At 43.5% G+C, this 21,340-nt stretch overlaps 1 protein-coding gene across 1 annotated transcript in view; it reads right to left on the reverse strand.

Annotated features, from left to right (window-relative positions):
* Positions 1 to 974: 974 nt before the first annotated feature.
* Mttp (microsomal triglyceride transfer protein) overlaps positions 975 to 21,340 on the reverse strand; it is a 41,150-nt gene continuing 20,784 nt past the window's right edge. The window contains exons 11-18 of the mRNA NM_001107727.1: positions 17,416 to 17,628; positions 15,793 to 16,004; positions 13,596 to 13,693; positions 13,382 to 13,503; positions 11,845 to 12,072; positions 5,888 to 6,012; positions 3,703 to 3,873; positions 975 to 2,360 (exon numbers count right to left, since the gene is read on the reverse strand). Of these exons, the coding sequence (NP_001101197.1) occupies positions 2,183 to 2,360; positions 3,703 to 3,873; positions 5,888 to 6,012; positions 11,845 to 12,072; positions 13,382 to 13,503; positions 13,596 to 13,693; positions 15,793 to 16,004; positions 17,416 to 17,628 (1,347 nt within the window). The 3' untranslated portion in view covers positions 975 to 2,182. The remainder of the gene's footprint in view (positions 2,361 to 3,702; positions 3,874 to 5,887; positions 6,013 to 11,844; positions 12,073 to 13,381; positions 13,504 to 13,595; positions 13,694 to 15,792; positions 16,005 to 17,415; positions 17,629 to 21,340) is intronic.

A 21,340-nucleotide genomic window follows, 5' to 3' on the forward strand; every position in this document is an offset into this window, starting at 1 on the left:
CAAAGACAGGAGATGGCAGTCACAATTCCTGGAAGAGAAGCCAAGCTAAACTCTCCAAGCATGTTGGCAGGTGCTGGCTGAGCAGAGCGTGGAAATCCATCTTCAGAGTATCCCACAGCTTCCAAATCTCTTCAAAATACAAAGGTTGTTGTATATGCAGAGTAGGAAAGTGTCCACAACTGGAGAGAGGAATCCAAGTGAATTCAAACTTCTGTTTCTGAATCAAATATCTCAATTTTTTTCATCCTGGCATATAGTCTAGTTCTCTTAAATTTCTATCTTGTTTATCGAAAAACGAATTATTGCTCGCCTTGGCTTTATGGATCCCTGTCTCTTTGGAGCATGTTTGGAGCCTGCTAAGCACTGCCCGGTCTCCAGTGATTGGGTTCAGCTAGGCTAGTGGGGCACTCATGCTCCTGGTACCAGAATCACCCCTTCTAGAGAGATGTTTGCTCCACATTTCACCAGAGGCAGTTGTGGTGTATTCCACAGGTTTAGAACTGAAGTTCCTCAGCCCATGACCCCTCAGCCTGTGTCACAGATCAACCTGCCCAACCCCCAGTATCAGGACAGTGTTTCCCCCAAAGCCAACCCACCACCTTCCAACATTCCCACTCACCTTCAGTTTTTTACTTGTTTTCCGATCTCTTCAGTAAGTCAAGCGTGCCAATCTATGTCAGTAACACAAGTGTGTTGATCTTTGTCTGTAACCCAAGCACACCGTTCTATGTGAGTAACACAAACATGCCAATCTACGTCAGTAACACAAACGCGCTGATCTTTGTCGCTTTGTTGGAAACTCGAGTTGTGTTGTTTGCAACCCGCCAGGTCCTGAAGGATTGGCCCATCTCCCTCAGAGAGCGGACTAGCCACCTAGAGACTGTGTGCTCGGCTTGCTACAGGGCTTAGTGCAGTGCATCCCATGGGTCCAAGGACCATGGATTTGAAGTAACACAAGACCAGAGGAACTCAGTAAATTACACGTCTTTATTTTTCATCATCACAATTTATTTTCTACTTCAGTTAAACTTGCATTTACGTGTTTCCACTTCCGTTCTAAACTCCCATCTGTGGTCAAACAAGCACCTGACATTGATGGGGGGGGTGGACATTATAATAAACACATCTGCTCTATTAATAAATATGTTTAAATGCTTGGTGTGGCCTTTTAATTCATACACATAAACATGGTCTTTGTTTAATTTCATAGTTTTGGAATACACATCCATCATTTTCTTGAACAACAATTATCCCAATTGTTACTGGATGTTGCATAAATTGCAATCAAATAGATGGAGTTCCTACCACCCAGCAACCGATGCATAGAGAAAATGATAGCTACAAGGGGGTCCCCCACAAAGAACAATGTATCACATTACGGTATCAAAACAACACATCCAGAGAAAAATTTAATGGCTGCTCTAAGACTCAATTATTTTATTCCCATATGATAATTCCATTTTTTTTAAAAGGGTGAATAATTTCCAAGTGGCCTCACTGTGAGGCCAGCAGAGACGTGTCACAGTGTGTTTTAATTCTGTCTCTTACCTCCATGCTTATAAAACTATCAGAAAACATAAATATTAATTCTTGAGATTAACTAACACAATTCTCTTAAGTCTTATCTCTGTCCTTTCTTGGAACCTTCCCAGCTACGCCAGAAGAAAAAGAAAGTAAAGAAAGAGAAGAAGAACAAACAAAACAACAACAAAAGGGAAATAGTTTGCTTGGTTCCATCCACCCTGCCCTTCTCAGGAAATGTGTTTTATAGAAAGCAAGCTTGGGGTTCTGTCACGGGTTCACTTTCACTGAAGGGTGGTTGAATCAAATTCACATTTGCCTAAGCTTTTATGGTGTGGGTTTTGGTTCTGTTTGTTGTTTCTTTGTTTTTGCCTTTGTTTTTATACGAATACTAGTTTCTCGGCGCAAAACTAGACTCACTGTACTTGTTAGGACTTTTGCAAAGTGTAAGAAGTAGGCATGTTGCTGTAAGCGTCGTACGGTGACTCAGAGGGACACTGTGGGTCATCTCCTGACTAGGCTCGACTTTAATCAACTGAAGTTCTCCATTGCTCTTTAAAAACATCTTAAATACAGGTAAATATGTAAACACTGTGCTCCCGGAGAGCAAGGATTAGGCACGTCAAAGCATTTCGTTCTCGAGGAAATGGACCCAGGGGAATCAAAACCATCCACCACCGGAGTTGCCGCTCTCTGGCTGAGGCGGGAATACCACGTTGCACATCTCAGAGTTCTCTTGATGGAGCGGGAGTTCACATCCGGGCACTAGGCTCTCTTTTCTTCTCCGAGAGACATAGCCCCTCCCTGTGGATAGCCTTTCATACTTTGTCTCAAATTGCCTGTGTAGCAAGAAGAGGAAGGGCAGAGTTACACACAGTTAAGCCCCTCCACGCTGGTCCCTGCTTCTGCCCTGCTCGGAAAGCTCTGTTGGACGAGGAGTGTAGGTACTATTCTTTTAAGGGGTCTCGTTTCTTCTGATACTAATAAGTACATTGTGACTGGATGGAGTTTGGGAATCCTACCTTGCTTTGTTCTGGAAAGAAGGACTAAAATCCTAGGAGGCTGCTAAGCCTTACAGGCCTTCCTGCCTCCCACCTCCAGGGCACTCAAAGCACTGAGTTAAACAGGGTTGAAGGTTGGGAGGGAAATATACCCAGCATAGGGTCAGAGCAAAATGGCCAAGCAGTTTAGCTAACCACGTGGCTGAGCTTGTGGCCACTGCATGTATTTATGGAGAATTACTCCAGACAAAAACATAAGTTAATATCAGTGTACACCAAAAGTTCTGAACATAAGCCATTATTATTTGTGCCAGGAAAATGTAAAACCCTGGTACTGTAATTAAATCATTGCTGCATTTTAAAAATATGGATCATGAAGTACTAGTAGAATAAGGTACTCAACTTTGGCCTTATCCCAAAAGGTGATGTAAATGGTGACTTGCTAGTTCGAGTGTACAAATTACAGTTTATGCTTAGATGCTGTCCATGAAAATCTTCCTAACTACTGTGGAGGAGTTGGGGGTTTTCTAGACTCAAATCATGCTTGCCCGACAGGCTAGGTCTGCTGCAAAGGGCAGCAACAAGACCCAAAGACACGAGAGCTCAGCCCAGAATGGAAGAGAGGCTGTTCTGATATATAGACAATTGTGTAGTAGGTTTTTAAGGACCTCGGCTTTCTCATACTTTTAAAAAAAAAAAATTCAGAATGCCAAATTCTCAAGATTGAGCCCAAATTTAAACAAGGTCAAGTTGCTGTTGTACAAATAACTGTGGATTCCCTTGGGCTATAGGAAATAGGTGACCAGATGTATTCTGTCCAGGAAGCAATCGAGAATATACCAGACAGCAGCAAAGACACATGTGGATTTTTTTGTTTTTGTTTTTGTTTTTTCTTTTCTGAAACTAGGTGGTAACTCCTAGAGTAAACTGAATCCCTCTTTTTCCCTAAAAACTTATTTCTAGATTAAACATGACTTAATCCCATATCAAACAAATGGATCCTTGGTACCTTAGAAACCAAGTTTTCTTTGAATCTGTCATTCTCTTCTTTAAGGATAACTGCCTGCCTACTTGGTTTCCCCTGTCCTCTTTTAAGTCTCGCACTGAACGTTGAGGAGTGAATGCAAGCTCTTGATGAGGTAAGGAGAGACTCTGGACCTCGTGCGAGTATTCGTCTTACCTGAGTGGAGCCTCGGCTTTGTCCATCTGCATGCAGACCAAGAACGGGTACTGGGAGAACTGCACTGTGGAGATGAACTCCAGGCCAGCCTCTGTCTCTGCTCTGCTTTCCAGACCAGCTTTCACAAAAGACGAGTCCACTGTGATGTCGCTGGTTATTACCACAGCCACCCTGCAATTTTAACGAGCATCTCTTACTGTCACGTTGAACTCAGCAGGAGGGCTAACAGAACTTCAGCAAATCTCCATTCATGGCACCGTAAGGAAATACCTAAGAATGAAGGTGTGACCCCAGTACACATAAAGCTTTGTTGAAAGCAGGACACAGTGTTGCCAGAGATTAGCCAGAGAAGAGTTGCTCTTTCCATGGGCTTCTCTTGCTTTGAATTCTTGACATGGGAGCTAAGTGTATATCACCTACAAATTGTTTGGAATGTGCATCCCAAAACACCAAGGTGAAACATGCCTGGAACCTAGTCCTTTCTCAGTCCCAGAAACATCCACATTTTCTTAGAAGGAAGTATGAGCACATGGAGAAGATGCCTGTCATTTATGAGAATTTTGTTGTTATTGTCTTTGTTAGCTATTTCAATTCCATGTCACTACTTTCTCCCAGGGTTTGCTAGAGGCATGTATGTGGTTGCCAAGATACATGAAAGAGTGCTGTATGTCAAAGAGCCATTCCTATGGTGGGATATGTATACACAGATAGGATGGGTTTAGCAGTGATCACTTAGAAAACCAGACAGACAGGTTGGATGACTAGGAGACATGCCTTGGTTGACAATGAAGAAGTTTAAAAAAAATTTAGTTCCAGTTTGGCTTTTTTTAAGCAACTGTAACCTCTAGCTAAACCGTAGGAAATTGTGTTCACGGGTGAGATCAGATTTGCATGCCCATGCTTTTGTATCTTAAAAAGAGGAATGCTAATTTTTGTCTGGGAAATTATAAAAGAATTTTGCTGCTATTGCTCTCAGTATTGAACAGGACACAGGTAGTTTGAGATGCGCACGGTAGCCTTTAGTACTTTACCAGATCTTCCGCTGTCTTCTACTCATGCAAACATCTAAGGGCTATTATTTAAGCAAATGAACAAGCAAATGAGATAGAAGACAGAATAGTTACAACATGGACACTGGAGGAATGGAGGGGGGAGGGGCAATGAGCTCACCAAGCAAAATATACCCATGTGAATGTATGTTATGGACAATGGGTATCCACAATGAAAAGTTTTAACTTGGTTGAAAATGGCATTATCATTTTATTATAACCCAGTAGAATTAGCAAATAAAGAGAGATTAATGCTAATAACAGAGAAAGGCTTAAACTTTTATGCTTTATGTTGTAATGTTAATATGAAATCTTGGGGATAAATGAGAAAGGAAAGGTTATGGTTTAACAGCAATATGTTTGTGCATCAGTTTGACGAGGGATTAATTTTGCTGGCTAGCTCAATATCAACCCAAGTTCAAGTATTTGAGAAGAGGGACTTTCAATGGAGGAAATCACTCCACAAAATCAGGCTGCAGGCATACCTGTAGGGCATTTTTTAAATTAGCAGTTAATGTAGGTTAGCTCATTGGCTCATTGCAGGTGCTGCCACCCCAGGCTCGTGCTCCTGGGTGCTAGAAAGAAAAGGAGGCTGAGCAAGCCAGTGAGCAGCGCCTCTCAGTGCCCTCTATATCCACTCCTGCTGTGCGTTCTTTCCCCAGCTTCCCTGAAAGATGCAATAAACCCTTAGAAACCCCAACTAAGACAACTGTCAACTGCTAAAGTGAAATAGGAAAGGAGGATGTCTTCAAAAGCAGGAAGAGCCTCCGTGCTCATCTCCTTGCTCCTTACCTCAGTGTTCCTCACCTCAGTGCTCCTCACCTCAGTGCTCCTCACCTCAGGGCTCATCTCAGTGCTCATTTCTATGCTCATCTCAGTCCTCCTCATCTAGTGCTCCTACCTCAGTACTCCTCATCTCAGTGCTCATCTCAGTGCTCATCTCAGTGCTCAGCTCTGTTCACACTGACCTGTTTCTAAGATTCTATTAATGTAATGAGTTCCCACAGTTGATTCTGGTCCATGGCTTACGAACATTACGAGCACAGATTTGGAACAGTCTGAAGGTTAAACAGCAACCAAGACATATTCCTGCTTTGTTGCTATTGTTGTTGTTGTTGTTGTTGCATTGTGCTTACCGATTTTTCACTCGGGTTTTAGACTCGCGGTACCACAGACTGAATTCCATTGAACCAGAAATGTCAATGGCTAGACCACCCTGGATGTCCATATTGGCCTTTAGTCCAGATTGCAGCTGAATATCCTAGAAGCAAAAAATACAATAAAAGCACAAATTAGTCAACACATCTTTCAGAGAGAGACACACATGGCTTCCTGATCTACAGTCCTCTGCTAGAGGACTTTGTAAATTTGTTTCTGTGCAAGCCCATGACCTCTCTCTCACCTACTAAGTTAGTGTTCTGCCATCAAACTCTACCCCCAGTGAAGAAGGCTTAAAAACATAGCATCCCAATATTGGTCACTGAAAGAAGGCATTGCTGATTTGCTAAATAAATCAATTAAAAAAGTAGAGGAATAGAGCATCAGTTGAGAAGGCTGTTTTCCTTCGATCACTGCCTCTCTTTGGGAGGGACCATTCGTTTTCAGTGAGTGGCTTTAGGCAGGGAGTCAGCACTATCTGGGAACAGTTTCAAAATACAACTTCTGATTTAGAAACACTGAGGGCGGGGCCCGGCAATCTGCTTCTACTATGCCTTCATGTGATTCTGACACAATTAAATTTGAGAACCAGTGGACCAAGGAGATGAAGGTATTTCCATCAGAAACCTAGCCCTGGCTTTTCTGGAAACATGAAGATTGGACAAAATGATCTGTTTGAGTCCTTAAGCACTTTGCTAATTGTATGTTGAGGCAAACACAGACAACTGCATCTTCTGGCAAACAAACAAACAAACAAACAAACAAACAAACAAACAAAAAAAGGCAGGATGAAAATTCCCAGAGTAGGATTCGAGCTCCAGGAGCTGCCTAAGTCAAGCTAGAAAAGGAGAGGAAGGCAATTGAACAAGGCTTCTGCGCCCTGCTGTTTGACATCTGAAATGACATCCACACTTTGGTCAAGCCAAGCACAATCCCCACTGCATTTCCCAAAGGCACAGGGACCCTCCTGCCTGGTTTCCTGTTGTCTGAAGCACACCACTTAGTGTTGTTTGCCTGTGTTTAGACTTTGCCTATCAGAGTTCCCATTTACATTAATTAAGTGGTCATGGTGGTGCTGGCTGAAGAGGTGAGACTGAAATCTGATGGTCCGGAGCAGTGCTAATAGTAACAGTGATTCCGGAAAGACAGCTCTGTACCCTTCATTCTGGTATTCCTCCAAAGATGTCAAGAGTTCCTGGCAGCTAAGAGCATAACTAACTTCTTTTGTAGCTGCCATGAGGAGACCCAAAAAGCCATGCATTCACCAGCATGGCATTCGCCAAATGCCATGACTGCACCTTTTAGAAAGGATTGTGCTCTTCTCTCTGAATTTGAAACAAATAAGAGAGCCAAACATGGTCAGAAAACTCAGAGAACTGGTTTATACCGAAGTGAACTAAGAAAGTTTGACCTTGATATGGAAATGCTTTCATTCTGAAGATCACCCCTCATAAGAGCAGGCAGGGGGTGCTCAGTGCCAGGCTGGGACACATGGCAACATCCCTAAGGATGCTTAAAGCTATACCTACTCTAGGACAAAAATGTGGTTGCCATTGGATACAGGGGCTATGTCATGCTTCATAACTAATGTAAAAAAACACAACCTCTCCTGTTAAGTGCACAGCGGTCATGCCCAAGTGTGTACTTATACCTGTGAAAAACAGGGGAGACATCAGAGGTCTGCTGAACTCCACATCCATGTCTGTTGCCAAGTATCTCTTAATGCGTCCTGCCCCAGAAATATATCTTCTTTTTTTTGCATAATCTTTTGTTTGCTTGGTTTGAAACACATAGCCCTGTTAATCCATCTAGTCCAGTAGGACCCTAGCATGTAGATCTCCACCTTCCCACTGGCCATACATCATCTGAATGTGAAAGCATCCAAGCCACAAGACAGAGCATTTCACAGTTATCAGACAAAGGGCCTTGTGTGAGGAGACCTTGTTCACTGCAGTTGGTTTGGAGAAACATGTTGTCTCCCTCAGATGATTCCTTTTCTAACCCACAAAGGGACCAGGGAAGAAGTCACAGTGAATTGTACTGGATCCACTCATGAGGACAAACCAACCCACCCACACTCACCACCCTGCCTCTGTGGAGGGGACTAAGCCATACAGTGCACTGTAATAAGTGGAACGAACAGAGGTTGAAACGCAGTACGTCCAAAGCCTTACACAGGACAGGTTGTTTAAACAGGCTGATCTACATCGGAGGTATTCTTCACTGATAGGAAAACTATGGCTCACCAGCTGCACTTAGAGCCAGACCGTGTCTAAGGTTGGGGCTTTTCAGCTGCTGTCACAGCTGTCACACAGTCACCACTCTTTGTCTCACAGTCTGCATGTCCATTCTGAGGGATACTGCAATGAAGACGGTGCATGAGCCTAAATCCTCAATTGGCCCAGAATAACCATTGATTTAATGTTTTATCAATGGACTTCGTGAAGAAGGTGTCAGAACTTTGTGTTTGTGATGGGTGTGATTTCTTTGCTCTTTGACTGTGACCTGAAAACTGTTTCTTGTAGAATAGACACTGACATTTGGCAGCTCCTCCTGCTACTTCTAAGAAAGTACATTATTTCCTAGCTAAAGAGGCTCTTCTTTTTCAGACATCTGTCTCTGAAATGTAATACAATTCTAATGAGAGACAGATAGTCAGACACATAGAAAGACACACATGCATGTATGCACACGCATGTGTACATGCACACAAATGGGAGGGGGAGGGGAAGGGGGAGGGGAGAGGGAAAGGGAGGGGGAGGGGAGAGGGAAAGGGAGAGAGAGAGAGAGAGAGAGAGAGAGAGAGAGAGAGAGAGAGAGAGAGAGAGAGACTGGGTAATTCTATCTGCCCTGGCAGCTGTGACTGGCTGCCAGCTGCCAGTATTTCCCTCAATGTCAGTACTTGACCTGGAGTGGTATGCACTTCTCAAGCTAGGACAGCATCACTGGAGTGTTCTGCAGAGACAAGAGCCTCAGTTACTTATAAAATGATCTCAAATCTGCCAAATACTTCAGCCTGACACTTACAGACACTGGTTATGGTTAAAATTGTAGGGGTGATCTCTCTTTGACCACACCTTGCCCAGCGTGCCTTACCTTAATGAACAGAAAAATCACATAAGAAAATTTAAATCAGGGATTAACAAGCTGTAGCCTATAAGTTCTCTGCATCACCAGCACCTCTGGTTGTTGTCGCACCTCTGGTTTTTCTCCTCCTCTTCATTCACAGGAAGAGAAACACGTTTTCCTTCGGAGTGCACCTACACTGTGGTGGTTTGAAAGAAAATGGCCCCCATGGGCTCATGGGGAGTGGCATTGTAGGAGGATGTGGGTCACTGTTATTTCCTGCTGCCTGGGGGTAGGGTCAAGACATGGAACTCTCAGCTCCTTCTCCATTACTATGTCTGTCTGCATGCCACCATGCTTTTCCATGATAATAATGGATTAAACCTCTGAAACTATAATCCAGCCCCAATTAAATGCTTTCCTTTGTAGGAGATGTCATGTTCATGGTGTCTCCTCATGGGAATAAATCCCTAATGAAGACATATACCCAGTGCAAAGCTGCAAAATTCCACCTGCCTTGCAGCTAGAGAGAGCTATGTGCCGCCATTTTGGATTTTGCCCAGTAGCTTTCTACTAGCCCCTCTGGATGGGCACCCAACTCTTCATCCATCCCCTTTTCCTTTTTGGGAACAGACGGGGTGGGTTTTCCGTGCCAGAAAGGGAGTGGCCATCACATAGTCACAAAGTGACAAGTGTGAGATTAAAAGTCATGGGGTTTGCAACCCCACAGGAAGAACAACAATATCAACCAACCAGCCCTCCTCCCCCAGAGCTCCCAGGGAATAAACCACCAACCAAAGATATATATGGAGGGACCCATGGCTCCAGCCTCATATATAGCAGAGGATGGCCTTGTCGGGCATCAATGGGAAGAAAGGGCTTGGTCCTGTGAAGGCTGGATGCCCCAGTGTAGGGGAAGGCCAGGGCATCGAGGCAAGAGTGGGTGGGTGGGGGAGCACCCTCATAGAGGCACGGGGAGGGGTATGGGAGAGGGGAGAAACGGGATGACAATTGAAATGTAAATACATAAAATATCCAATTAAAATTAAATTTAAAGAACAGTCACAGGAAAATTGGGCGTGGTTGTGCATGTCTTTAAACCTGATTTTCAGGCCAGCCAATGCTACACAGTATTTAAACAAACAAACAAACAAACAAACAAACAAAAAAGAGTCACAGTAGGCAGGCAGAGCTAAAGTGCAGGTTCTGATCTCTAAAGATTTCTGTGTTAACGCCTGACTCTCTACTTCCAAATACTTACTGTGCCATAAAAGCCAAGCTGTCAAATCATTTTTGCAATCTGTGGCTACCTTGAACTTATGTAAGGAGCAATAAAGATCAAGACACGATGATATTTCATTTCAGCCATTGAGGTTTTGGGGTGCATTCTAACAAAATGCACTATCAAAGGTTCCCCCAGCTCTTAAAACCCATGACTTCGTAACCAGGAGCCTAAAAAACCAGAATCTTCACATCACTTGGTGAAGGGCCATACAGCTGACACAATATTCGTGTCTGTCGTAACCACCTCGCTTTGTAGCAGAAATTCATGGCTCGAAGCTACACAGTAGCTTTCCTCCCAAGATCACAGCAAGGAAGCCGTAAAAGCCAACCTCAAGCTCTGGCGGCCAGCTATGATGTCACCTCAGCCCCAAAGAAGCCAGTCCCACAGTGCGTACATCTTAAAGTAAATCTCCATGTGGTGCTTCAATACAATAAATATGAATTAGTGTACCTACCAGTGCCCCATAAGATGCTACCTAGGAACCTTCCAGTTTTAATATCACCCTGCTAAGACAGGATGTGCATCAAAGCACCAAAGAAAAAAAGTAAGCATCAAGCACTCACTCTCCAGGGCTCTTCGGAGAGACGAACCCTCTCTGTCTCTCAGAAAAATCCAACTGGACAAGTCATCTAAAGCCCACAGTATCTTAGACATAGACACGGTTCCACATAAGAAGAACTATTATAAGACTTAGCACCAAGGAGCTCTGAAAAAACCCTGAAGAACAAAGTCAAGGAAATAAAAGTACTTGTGTTCCCTATGGATGAGACAGCTTCTCTATGCCCGGGGAACAAGGGCTGGTGTCAGCAGGGGCTCAGGGGCTCACTAGTTGGATGTCATCAAAGCAATGCACCCCATTGATTTTCATAATCATTGTCATCACAAATGATGCCAGCTACTTCAGCACCTGCATTCAGGGTAAAAAGATAAGATACCCCCACAACTCTGTCCCCCAGTGCAGGGAAAACCGTGTTTGCAAGTAAAATCAGCTATGTTCTGTCCTATCGCAGGCATTCTCTACCAAGCAGCTGATCACAGAGAAAGCAAACGGCACTCACCAATCAAAGGGGAAAGGGCAGCCATAGCAAGAGGACCAACGACACGGGAGTGAGCCCCAGAATCCCTGGTGCTTTAACTCGTATTTTCTAGACATGTTTAGACTTTGTCTGCTGAGCCGGGGGAGAGGCTCAATTGGGTAAAGCGTCGGCCACACAAGCAGAAGGCCTGACTTCCGTCCCCATCACTCACCTAAAATCAAGGCTCAGTAGTGTACACCTGTAATCCCAGTGCTGAGGGTCAGAGACAGGAGAATCCCTGGGACTTGCTGTCTGGCTATCATAGCTTAACTGAGCATGATTTAGAGTCAGTGAGAGACTGTCTCAAAAAATAAGCTGGAAAGCAATTGTGGAAGGCTTCCAAGGTTGATGGCTGGCTTCTACATGATCTAGTCATTCATAGATGTGCTTACTGTGCACAAACATGTAGACACACACACACACACACACACACACACACACACACACACACACACACACACACTGGAACTCAGTAAGTTCTTGCAGGCTGAGGGAGGTAGAGAATTACCTGAGAATGGTCTATTAGCAGAATAAGTCCTTTCACCACACTGACAGGGTCGCCGGACGCCGACAGCATTTTGGACATCAAATCACTGTATCCGTTAAAGAACGTGACAGGTCTAAGCTGAACATCAAACAGGATGGCTGACATACCAGCATACGAGTCAAGGTTCTCCTCTCCCTCATCTGGAGTGGCTGCAATTAAGCCTTCCAGCCCTTGGGCTTCAATGACCACCTAGGGAGAAAAGGACACAAGGTTGATAGCCTCAGCTCCCCACCAGCTCCACGGGTGATGGAGAGGTCTCTGAGCTACAGAGAGACCTTTTCAGGAACAAAACTTCAAGTGTCTTCTGCAACTAGGCAAGGGTAAGAACGAAACTTCTGTGTCTAACACAATGGAGATTAATTTTCCCTGTCTACGCTTCACAACTACCTTCGGATGTATGGAAGGTTTTATTCATTTAGTAGATGAGGTGAGGACAGGTGAATATTATTCACTTAGCTAGTATGTGGCAGAAATGGCTTGAATCCTTGCTGTGTGACTACAAAGACCACAGGCATTCTCTTGGAGAGCTTACTTTCCCCAAGCTGCCTCAAGCAACAGACTTGCCGTCTTCATGAGCCTCTGACAGGAGATGGAGGGGCACGGACACTCCACCCATCAGCTGTTCCAAGAGGGCACACTCATGCTCCTCCATGTCAAACTTGCATCCCTCACCACAAGAATGAGGCCACACTACGAGAAAGCTCACACCCAGATGACATGACTAGCCTGTAAGGAGTTTGGCTTATTGTCCATCCCTCATAGACAGGCTCTAACCACTGTGTGCTTGGCATTTCTGAGACACACGAGACAGCAGGTGGCAATGCCTTGGCACGGCAGGTATGGGATCTGACCATGGTGCTATTGAACAGGATGAGGAGTTCATATTGATGAGCCCCCAGGTTTCCATAATGACAGATCATCGTTGAGGCTTGGATAACTTCAATTAGAAGGTTATAATCTGTTATTCATAGAGCTAAAGTGACATCATGGTTCACAGTAAAGATAAATCATTGCTTAATTTAGGACTAAAATTCAATCAGTTCTCAACTGCTAATACTTGATTCTTCTCTTTCTTGGCAGTATTGGGGAAGTATAAACTAATTCCTCAAGAGCTGTACATTGTAAGATTTTGTACATCGAAGTTTCTTATAGGGGCAATCAGTCTTGGTAGAGATAAGCCAAAAGGCAAACACAACATAAAATTAAACACTTAGGGATATCTAAGTAATGTATTCCTGAATGAAAGTCTAACTGGCAACTTCTGGTGCAGCTTTAAGTTTGTTTGTCTATCTGTCTCTTTTTGTGTGTATTACAATATATATATATATATATATATACACACACATATATATACACACATATATATACATATATATACCACCATTAACTTACAAACTAATTTGTAAGATATAAAATGTATTCTGTAAAGCTACCTTCAGTACATGACATTTTCCCTCAGACAATTTCCTTTCATTAGTAAGCCATGGCCATGAGGTACCTGGCTGCCATGCAGCTCCGCCTTTCCGATGTACTGGAAGATGTTCAGGTTACTTCTCCTCAGAATGCCAGACCCAGAGTAGAGGATATCAAGGCTGTAGGTGGACGCCGCGTGGGGACTGCCTAATGACAAAAGGACCACGGGACTCAGTCACAGTTCCAGCAACGATGAAAGGGGGCGGGAGGGGCAGCTCCTGGGGGGGGGTGTCACCTACGTTCTACGTAGCCAGTGTAGGCAGAAGAGGATCCACTCTTGGAGAAACGGTCATAATTGTGAACAATCATCTCCTTGAGAACCCGACGGATCATTTTGCTGCAACACAGAAGAGAGGCCTTTTCATTCACGGTCACGTCTGCCTCCCAGGTCAAGTTGGGAACACAACCAAATCCCAGTGCTGAAGAAGAAAAGTCCTCATGCCATCATGAGACCCAAGGAAGTGCTGGCTGGGCATCGGTGGCAAGATGGGGGCTCTCCCCTTCATTGCTCAAATAGCTGACGGGTAGTTCCATGTCAAAAGGACAGACCATAAGGATACCCGGCCACGAGATACCTTCAGCTTTAGGAGCAGAAAACTCAATTTGACTCATCACGGTTGGACTTAAATAGTCTATACATTAAGAAAGCTGTGCCAAACAGGAGGCTGCTGCGTACATTTTTTTTTTTTTACTTTTTCTTTCCCTTCTAAAATCACCCTTGGCAAACGATACAAAACCAGAGACTTCTAGGATTGCTATCTGTGTATTTTCTGCCACAGAAAAAGCTCAATAGAGCCCACAGGAGGAGGATTCTCTCCTCTGAAGCTTTAGCTCCTCCTGCACCCCTGTGTCGTGTTTATGGAATTAGCATTGAGAGCTTCCCACTTCTCATCATCCCACACTGATCCGTACAACTACAACACACCGAAGCCCCCAACTAATCAACCAGAGTGAGCCAGGCTAGCTCGGAGGCAGGAGCATTTTGCAAGGTAGGAATGGCTCTTTATTAATAATCTCCCTATCCGTCAATATCACCAGGTCACTGGATTTTAAGCTTAGAAGAGAAAAGATCATGTTCTCAAATATTCAAGGGTTTTCTGTGGATGAACTTCAGACACGTTCTGCTTCGTTCCAGAGGCAAACCCAGAGCCAATGAGAAGGCACATTGTAAACAGGAAGACACAATAATGAAGTCCTGAACTTGGGTCACAGATTCGTTTGGTGGCAGTGAGCTCCCTGACATCATAGACAGTCAGTGGAATCTGCTGTCACTTGCCAGGAAACAAAACAAAAACAAACAAAACACCCCTACACTGGAAAGAGATACATACCAAGCAAGGTAGACCTTAATTTCCCTGCCTGCTCTAAGGGTTTTGTTTCTGAGAAAGTGATGTCAATGTTTACAATGGCTTCTTCACATTTCTCAGGCTGCTTTCTGTCCCACTCCCTCCTCTTTCCTGTCCCCAGAAAACTAGGTTCGCAAAGCAGAGGCATGGTCCACACCTGGGCCTCCTCCAAGGAGGTCCTGAGTAACAATAGAAGAAACAGAAGAATCTGATCCATGTGGGCAAGAGCATCCTGGATTCCTTTCTGCTCCTGACTCCTCTGTTCTGACTGTCCCGCTCCTCCCTTGCGGGAGAGATGCCCTATAGTCCTGCCAAGGTTGGACCCCCAGTGCAGGGGAATATGGGGGTGGGGAATAAAGGGGATGTATCTGGGAAATACCTGCATGGGGGAAGGGGAGGGGAGGGAATGGGGGCTTATGAACAGGAAACCAGGAAGGGGAATAACATTTGAAATGTAAGTAAAGAAATATATCTAATAAAAAAAAGAGTGGGTGACATTCAGAGTGAATGTGGAAGGCGGCTTTTGGGAGATGTGATAAAGTGAGTTTAGGGAGAATGACTGAGCACAGGAAGTCAGCCAGTGAAGCTCTTCAGAGCCTGGCTCTTCCTAAACTGGGCGGTGACTAAGATTTGCAACTCAAGTGGCAAATTCAGGGGGATTGTGATAAAAGTCTCCAGAAAGTCCTCACATTTGAAAAGCTAAGTTTCTTTGTCTCATTGTGCTACTTACAAAAATAGTCCTGTTGAAAATGCAATTAGACTGTGAAACTTTACTAACATTTGGTGATATATATATATATATATATATATATATATATATATATATATGTATATATATGTATATATATATATTTACCATACTGAGCGGATACCCAGAGAGGCAGCCCTACCCAGAGCTCCCAATCTCAATCAGTGAAAAGAAAGCTGTTTTATCCAACTCACTAAAGAGTTTCTTTGGGGAAAGTTGGCACTCGTTAGGTGCATGTAACATTGCCCAGTGTACTGACCAGATCATGGTTATTAGCTATGTGGCACCATATCAATACACAGATAGGCTTGCATAAAAAGAGGCCTGTGGAATGCATGGTACCTTGCAGGCATTTCGAAATGCAGGATGTCTTGCACGATGGTGAGCATGTATTTGTTCATTTCTTTAGGAAGTTCCCCAATAGACAGCAGAATGTTCTTCACATCCATGTAGGAGGGGTTGTTCTTTAAGATGACAGCAGCAGCCGTTGTGCGTACAGTCTTTTCATGAACCTTACGATTCTGATGGTATATCCTGTTCAAGGTCTTCTTCACCTGTTAGGAGATGTTTTAAGTTTAGCACAACCACGGAGTTTTAAAATTGCTATTGGAGGGACAGTAAGGTGGGTCTGTGGCCAACCTTGATGATGTGTATGAGTTCCACTCTTTGGACCCACATGGTGGAAGGAAAGAACTGGCTTCAAAAGGTCGCCCTCTGAACTCTTCATGTGTGCCATGATGCGTGTGCATCACCTGATAGAAACTTCTAAGGCTGCTGATGTGGCAATGGGCCTTTTGTTGGGGGTGAGGCACTATGAACTGATATTTTCTTACAGTAAAGTACCTCAGATTCCTTTCCTCTCTTATTTAAAAGAAAATTTAGCATGCTAGTTTCTAGTGGTAGATTTAGGTTCATCATAAAGGTCAAAACAGTTTCCAAATATCTTCAACCCAACTTCTGAACAATCCCTGCCCCCCATATCAACATTCCGCACCAGTCTATGGTCTGAATGTGTCCCTCCAAAATTAGATGCAGTCATCTGTATGGTGGTGTTAAGAGGGTTGCACACTTGAGAGGTGGGGTCTGGTACAGCATAATTGGGTCCTAGAAGAGTTGCCCTTAGGAGGACTCAACACAGGTTTCACTGGGCTACACTAGTTCCTTCAAGAATCGTTGTCTAAAAGGGATTACAACTCCTCCCTTGAATCTTGATGTATACCATGCCATATTCTTCAGTTCTTGCCCTTTGCTTTTCCCTATCTCCTTACATCTTGCCTTTGCTCTCAGACCTGTAGGAGTTACATATCCCACCCAAGAACAAGCAGCTGGGAAAGGACCCCGAGAACATATAGCTAGGTTGATCTTTCTTAAAAGCCTACACCTCGTGCTTCCCAGCCCACTGCCTTCTGGTAGAGGGACACTCAGTTGCGACCTGCAGATGGCATCCTGAGTGACAAGCACTCTTGTGGAAAGCTCATATCGAAACACGACCACCTCTAACAAAATCACGATGTAGGGGGCTTCCAGAAAATGATGCGTGCGCAGGTGAGGCTGCATACTTCTGACATACCCACTGAAAACCCTAACGACATTCTGAGACGTACAAAAGCAAAGCCGTTTCCAGAGAGAATCTGTTTCTCAGCATCGTGCTCTCACCAGCTGAGCCACCTGGCCAGCTGCTGGAATTTGTCTCTTAAAATAAGAAAATGCTTGGGGATACAGGACATAGCTGCTCAAAATGTAGGGCCAATTGAGATTAACCATAAATACAAATGAAGGATTATTTCTAGGCAAAAGAGAGAGACTGTTATGGGAAAACAACAACAAAATAGATAGATAGATAGATAGATAGATAGATAGATAGATAGATAGATAGATAGATAGATAGACAGACAGACAGAGCCAGAATGACTTGGTTTTTCCCTCCCTCCTCCTGCTAATGTTGCAGACAGTCAAGTTGCTTACCTCGTCTGTGATGAAGGAGGCATCGTATCTCTGGAGAACAGTGGTAGCCAGGTGACTGACGGGCCCTTCCCCAGCCTCAGCGTACTTCAAAAGGAGCGGGATGCCTTCAGGAAGCAGGGCGTTCTTCAGAGCCAGCAGGTACATCGTGGTGTCCTCTTTCTTCTCTGGTTTTTCAAGTCCTCCCAGGATTAGCTTCTTAGCTTCAACCACTGCCTAAAACACCACACCCCTCAGACAAATGCCCAACTACAACACTCACACAGGGAAACAACATCAACTTCTAGGAAGCTTTGCTTTGGTTGCCACGTAAAACTTGTTAAGGTATGGAGTCCTCACAAATGTACGCTTACGAGATCTAGAAAAGCAGAGCACGGTTAGTAACGGACAGCCTTTAACACACTCTCAGTGCATAAGGGCGATTCCGGATTAAGCTCAGTTGTTACGTGTGGAGAAAACTTCCTCAGCACTCTGAACAAAAGACAACTGTGGTTCCAGATCCCCAGAGCCAATTGTTTATGATCTAATACTGCAGCGTTCATGGGGATAATCTCCTGGACCTCCTGGCGATACCATGCTTCATGAGTGCTTGGGACCCTTAGATAAAATAAGACAGCATTTGCTTCTTTATATGCACCACCCTGCTTACTTGAGTCATCTCAGGAGTCGTTGTTGCCCTCAATAATAAGGTGACTCTGTGCAAATGGCTATGCTGTGCTGAATACATCGTCATGAACATCTGCTTCCGCTCGCTATTTTCAACCCATGGCTGGTTAAATCTCAAGAGGAGAATCCACATATGTACAGGGAACCACTATACTGGCATCTTTGTATTTGATAAACGGACAAGGAATTCTTTGAGAACATTTGGAATGATGTTCTGTGCATCTTTATAGTAAAGGGTTGATGTGTCTAGTATAAAAGTCAGCATTCACTAAATAATGATACCTGAGAATTTTATATATCGGTTTTACCTTGGCCATAATATTTAAGGCAGAAATTGATCAAATAAATCAGCTGCTTAATAATGGTTGAAATTGGAAATGTAGGGATTTGTCATTCTTGGGTGTCTTAGATGTAATACTACGTTTAATTTCTATCGTGACTGACAATCATTTTCAACGTCCCTGCTTTTCTTGCTTGTTTATCGTACATTCTCTCTGTAGGCTACCCCTATGAAACCATTTGGTGTCAGTGGTGATCCTCCATATTGTCTGTAATAACAAGCATTGAGAAGCAAAGGTGACACAGTCATGTTTTTCTGTAGCAGAAGACAGTAGGGACCGGAGGAAATAGCAGAAGAAAAGTATGAGTGAACGTGAGCTCGTAATAACAAAGGGGAGAAAAGGAGCTGCACAGATTTGGCACTTTAATCTTGTAAAGTAGCAAAAGGCTTTTAGATGGATATTACTAGATTTAACCCACTTGGGTTTGCTGTGTTTCGTTATGTTTATGAAGCAAGTTATGTGATTTTTTTTTAATGGAACAGGTGAGAGATTTGATAGGCTACTCAGGCCAGCAAAGAAGCTTTCAACAAATAAGACTAAGATACAAAGTTGTAGGTGAGCAACAGCAAGTAAATTCATATCAGCAAAGCTCACCTATGAACACTGCATTCATCACAGAAAAGGGTCCAGTCAAGGAGGAAGTGGTAGCACCTCATAAAGGTCTAAGGACAAGAATTATTCTATACACACCACTCAACAGAGACAGAGAAGCTCATTTGATTGTGGTAAAGGGTTGAATTATCAGGAAGACAGTAAGAACTATACACAACAACAACAGCAACAACAAGAGAGCATCCTCACATATCAAATATGCATTAAGAAATCTGAAAGAAGAAAGATTGTAGCTCAAGAGACACATAGGACTTCACAGGCCGTTTAGACCAAATGAGGAAACGCTGGACTTGAACTCCTCTTGAGGCAAACACACCCAAGTCATCCACTGACTGTCACATCCTATTCCCACGAAGTAGATTTTTCTTTCTCAGACATTGTGTATTAGGTGAAATTATACCTTTCGGTGTTTTGTTGTTGATTGGGGGCCTTTTTGAGACAGGGTCTCATTAGGTAGCCTTAGCTGGCCTAGAGCTCACTATGTAGTCCTCAAACTCACAGAGATCTATGTTCCTCTGCCTCCTGAGTGCTGTGATTAAAGTTGTGCTGTGTTATATCTGACACACTACAAGTTTTAACAGATTTAAGGAGACTGAATCCACATAAAATATTTTTCAGCCACAGTTATGTGAAACTAGAAATCAAATAACAGGGAAAAAAAAAAACCAAGGAAAAGTAACAAATATGTGCACATTGAACAATTTTCTCGTGAGTAACTTGGCTAAAAGAACTTAAAATACATTTTTAGTTAAGTAAAAAAGGAAATACAACATACTTTATGGTTGCAGTAAAAACCGCCCTAAGAATAAAACTTATAGCAATAATTGATGACATCCAAAGGCATCTCCAATACATAGCGTATTATATTTCAAATAACCGTTAAGAGCAAACTAAGCTCAAAATTAGCATAAGGAAGAAAATAACAAAAGCCAGACAAGAAATAAATGAAATAGAAAATAATGCAAAAAAATTTTGATGAAAATTGCTTTAAAGACAAAATTGTGAGTTTTAAAAAACATAAAAAAAAATTAACAGACCCTGTGCCAAAATAAGAAACGAAGATAGAAGACTCAAGTAGGTGAAATCAGAAATGAAAGATGAGAGATAATTGCTGAGGAGACACAAAAGGTCCCCAGGGCAAGCCGTGAGGAGCAAGGGGCGCACAGAAGACAGCACAGCTTAGAGCAGCCGCCCAGCTACTTAAAATGTTGAGTGCAAACAAGATTACAGGATGAAAATTCAGTGGTGTGAACGCCCAAGTAATGAACAAGCTGACTGGGTAGTTAAGTCTCCTGTGAAGGAAAGACTGTCAGCCAGAAGGCATCGCTTTCAAAAAAATGCCTCTACCAAACCATTCTCAAACTCTCCCAAACAACTGAAGGGAAGGGAATACTGCTACTACCACTGCACAAAGACACCAGAGCCACAGACATTATCAGAAGACTAGGAACAAATTTTACTGCTGAACATGGACTTGAAACTTCTCAACCAAGCGACATCAGCCGGGAGAAGGAGAAAATGGCTCAGCAGTTAAAAGCACATGACGCTCTCGAAGAGGACACTGTTTCGGTTTCCAAACCCAAGTGGCAGCTGGCAACCATTGGTAGCTCCAGTTCCAGGGTATCAGATACCCTCCCTGCTGTTCACTGGTACCAGGAACAAATACAGTGCAATTACACGCATGCAGGCCAAGCACTCCTACACATAAAATAAACACCAACCTATGCATTCTGCATGATTGAGATTCAACCCTGTGATGAATTCAGCCATGGTTTTGCAAAGGCAAATCAACAAAGGTGGCTGAAGCAGAGTGAAGGTCAAAATAATACGGCCGTGTCAACAGATGAAGAAGGGATGGCGGACTAAACGTCCTATTCTGATAATGCTCAGCAAATTGGGTGTAGAAAGAGTGTCTCCCATGATGAAAGCCGTAGGTGGTGAACTCATAACTAACACACTGCACAGTGAAATGCTGAAGGACTCTCCATGAGCAGGAACAAGACAAGGACACTTAGTAGGCACCACTCTTCCCCATTATTATAAAAGTCCTCGCCAGAAATAGAAATAAAAACCCTCAAGTAGGAAAAGATATATGTGGGTTCCCCTGTTTCATTGCCAAGTAGAGTTAGACAGGGGAAAGTCTACGACTCCACTATCTCACTATTGGAACTGATAAATAGACTTGGTAAAGTTGCAGAACAACAGTGTCAACCAACAAAATCAGCAGTATTTCTAAACATTAAAAATGTAGTATCCAAAAAGCCTTTTTATAATAGCATCAAAAAACACTTATGAGTATTATAAGCCAG

The sequence above is a fragment of the Rattus norvegicus genome, chromosome 2 (genome assembly GCF_036323735.1).
Source record: "Rattus norvegicus strain BN/NHsdMcwi chromosome 2, GRCr8, whole genome shotgun sequence".
Classification (NCBI taxonomy): Eukaryota; Metazoa; Chordata; class Mammalia; order Rodentia; family Muridae; genus Rattus; species Rattus norvegicus.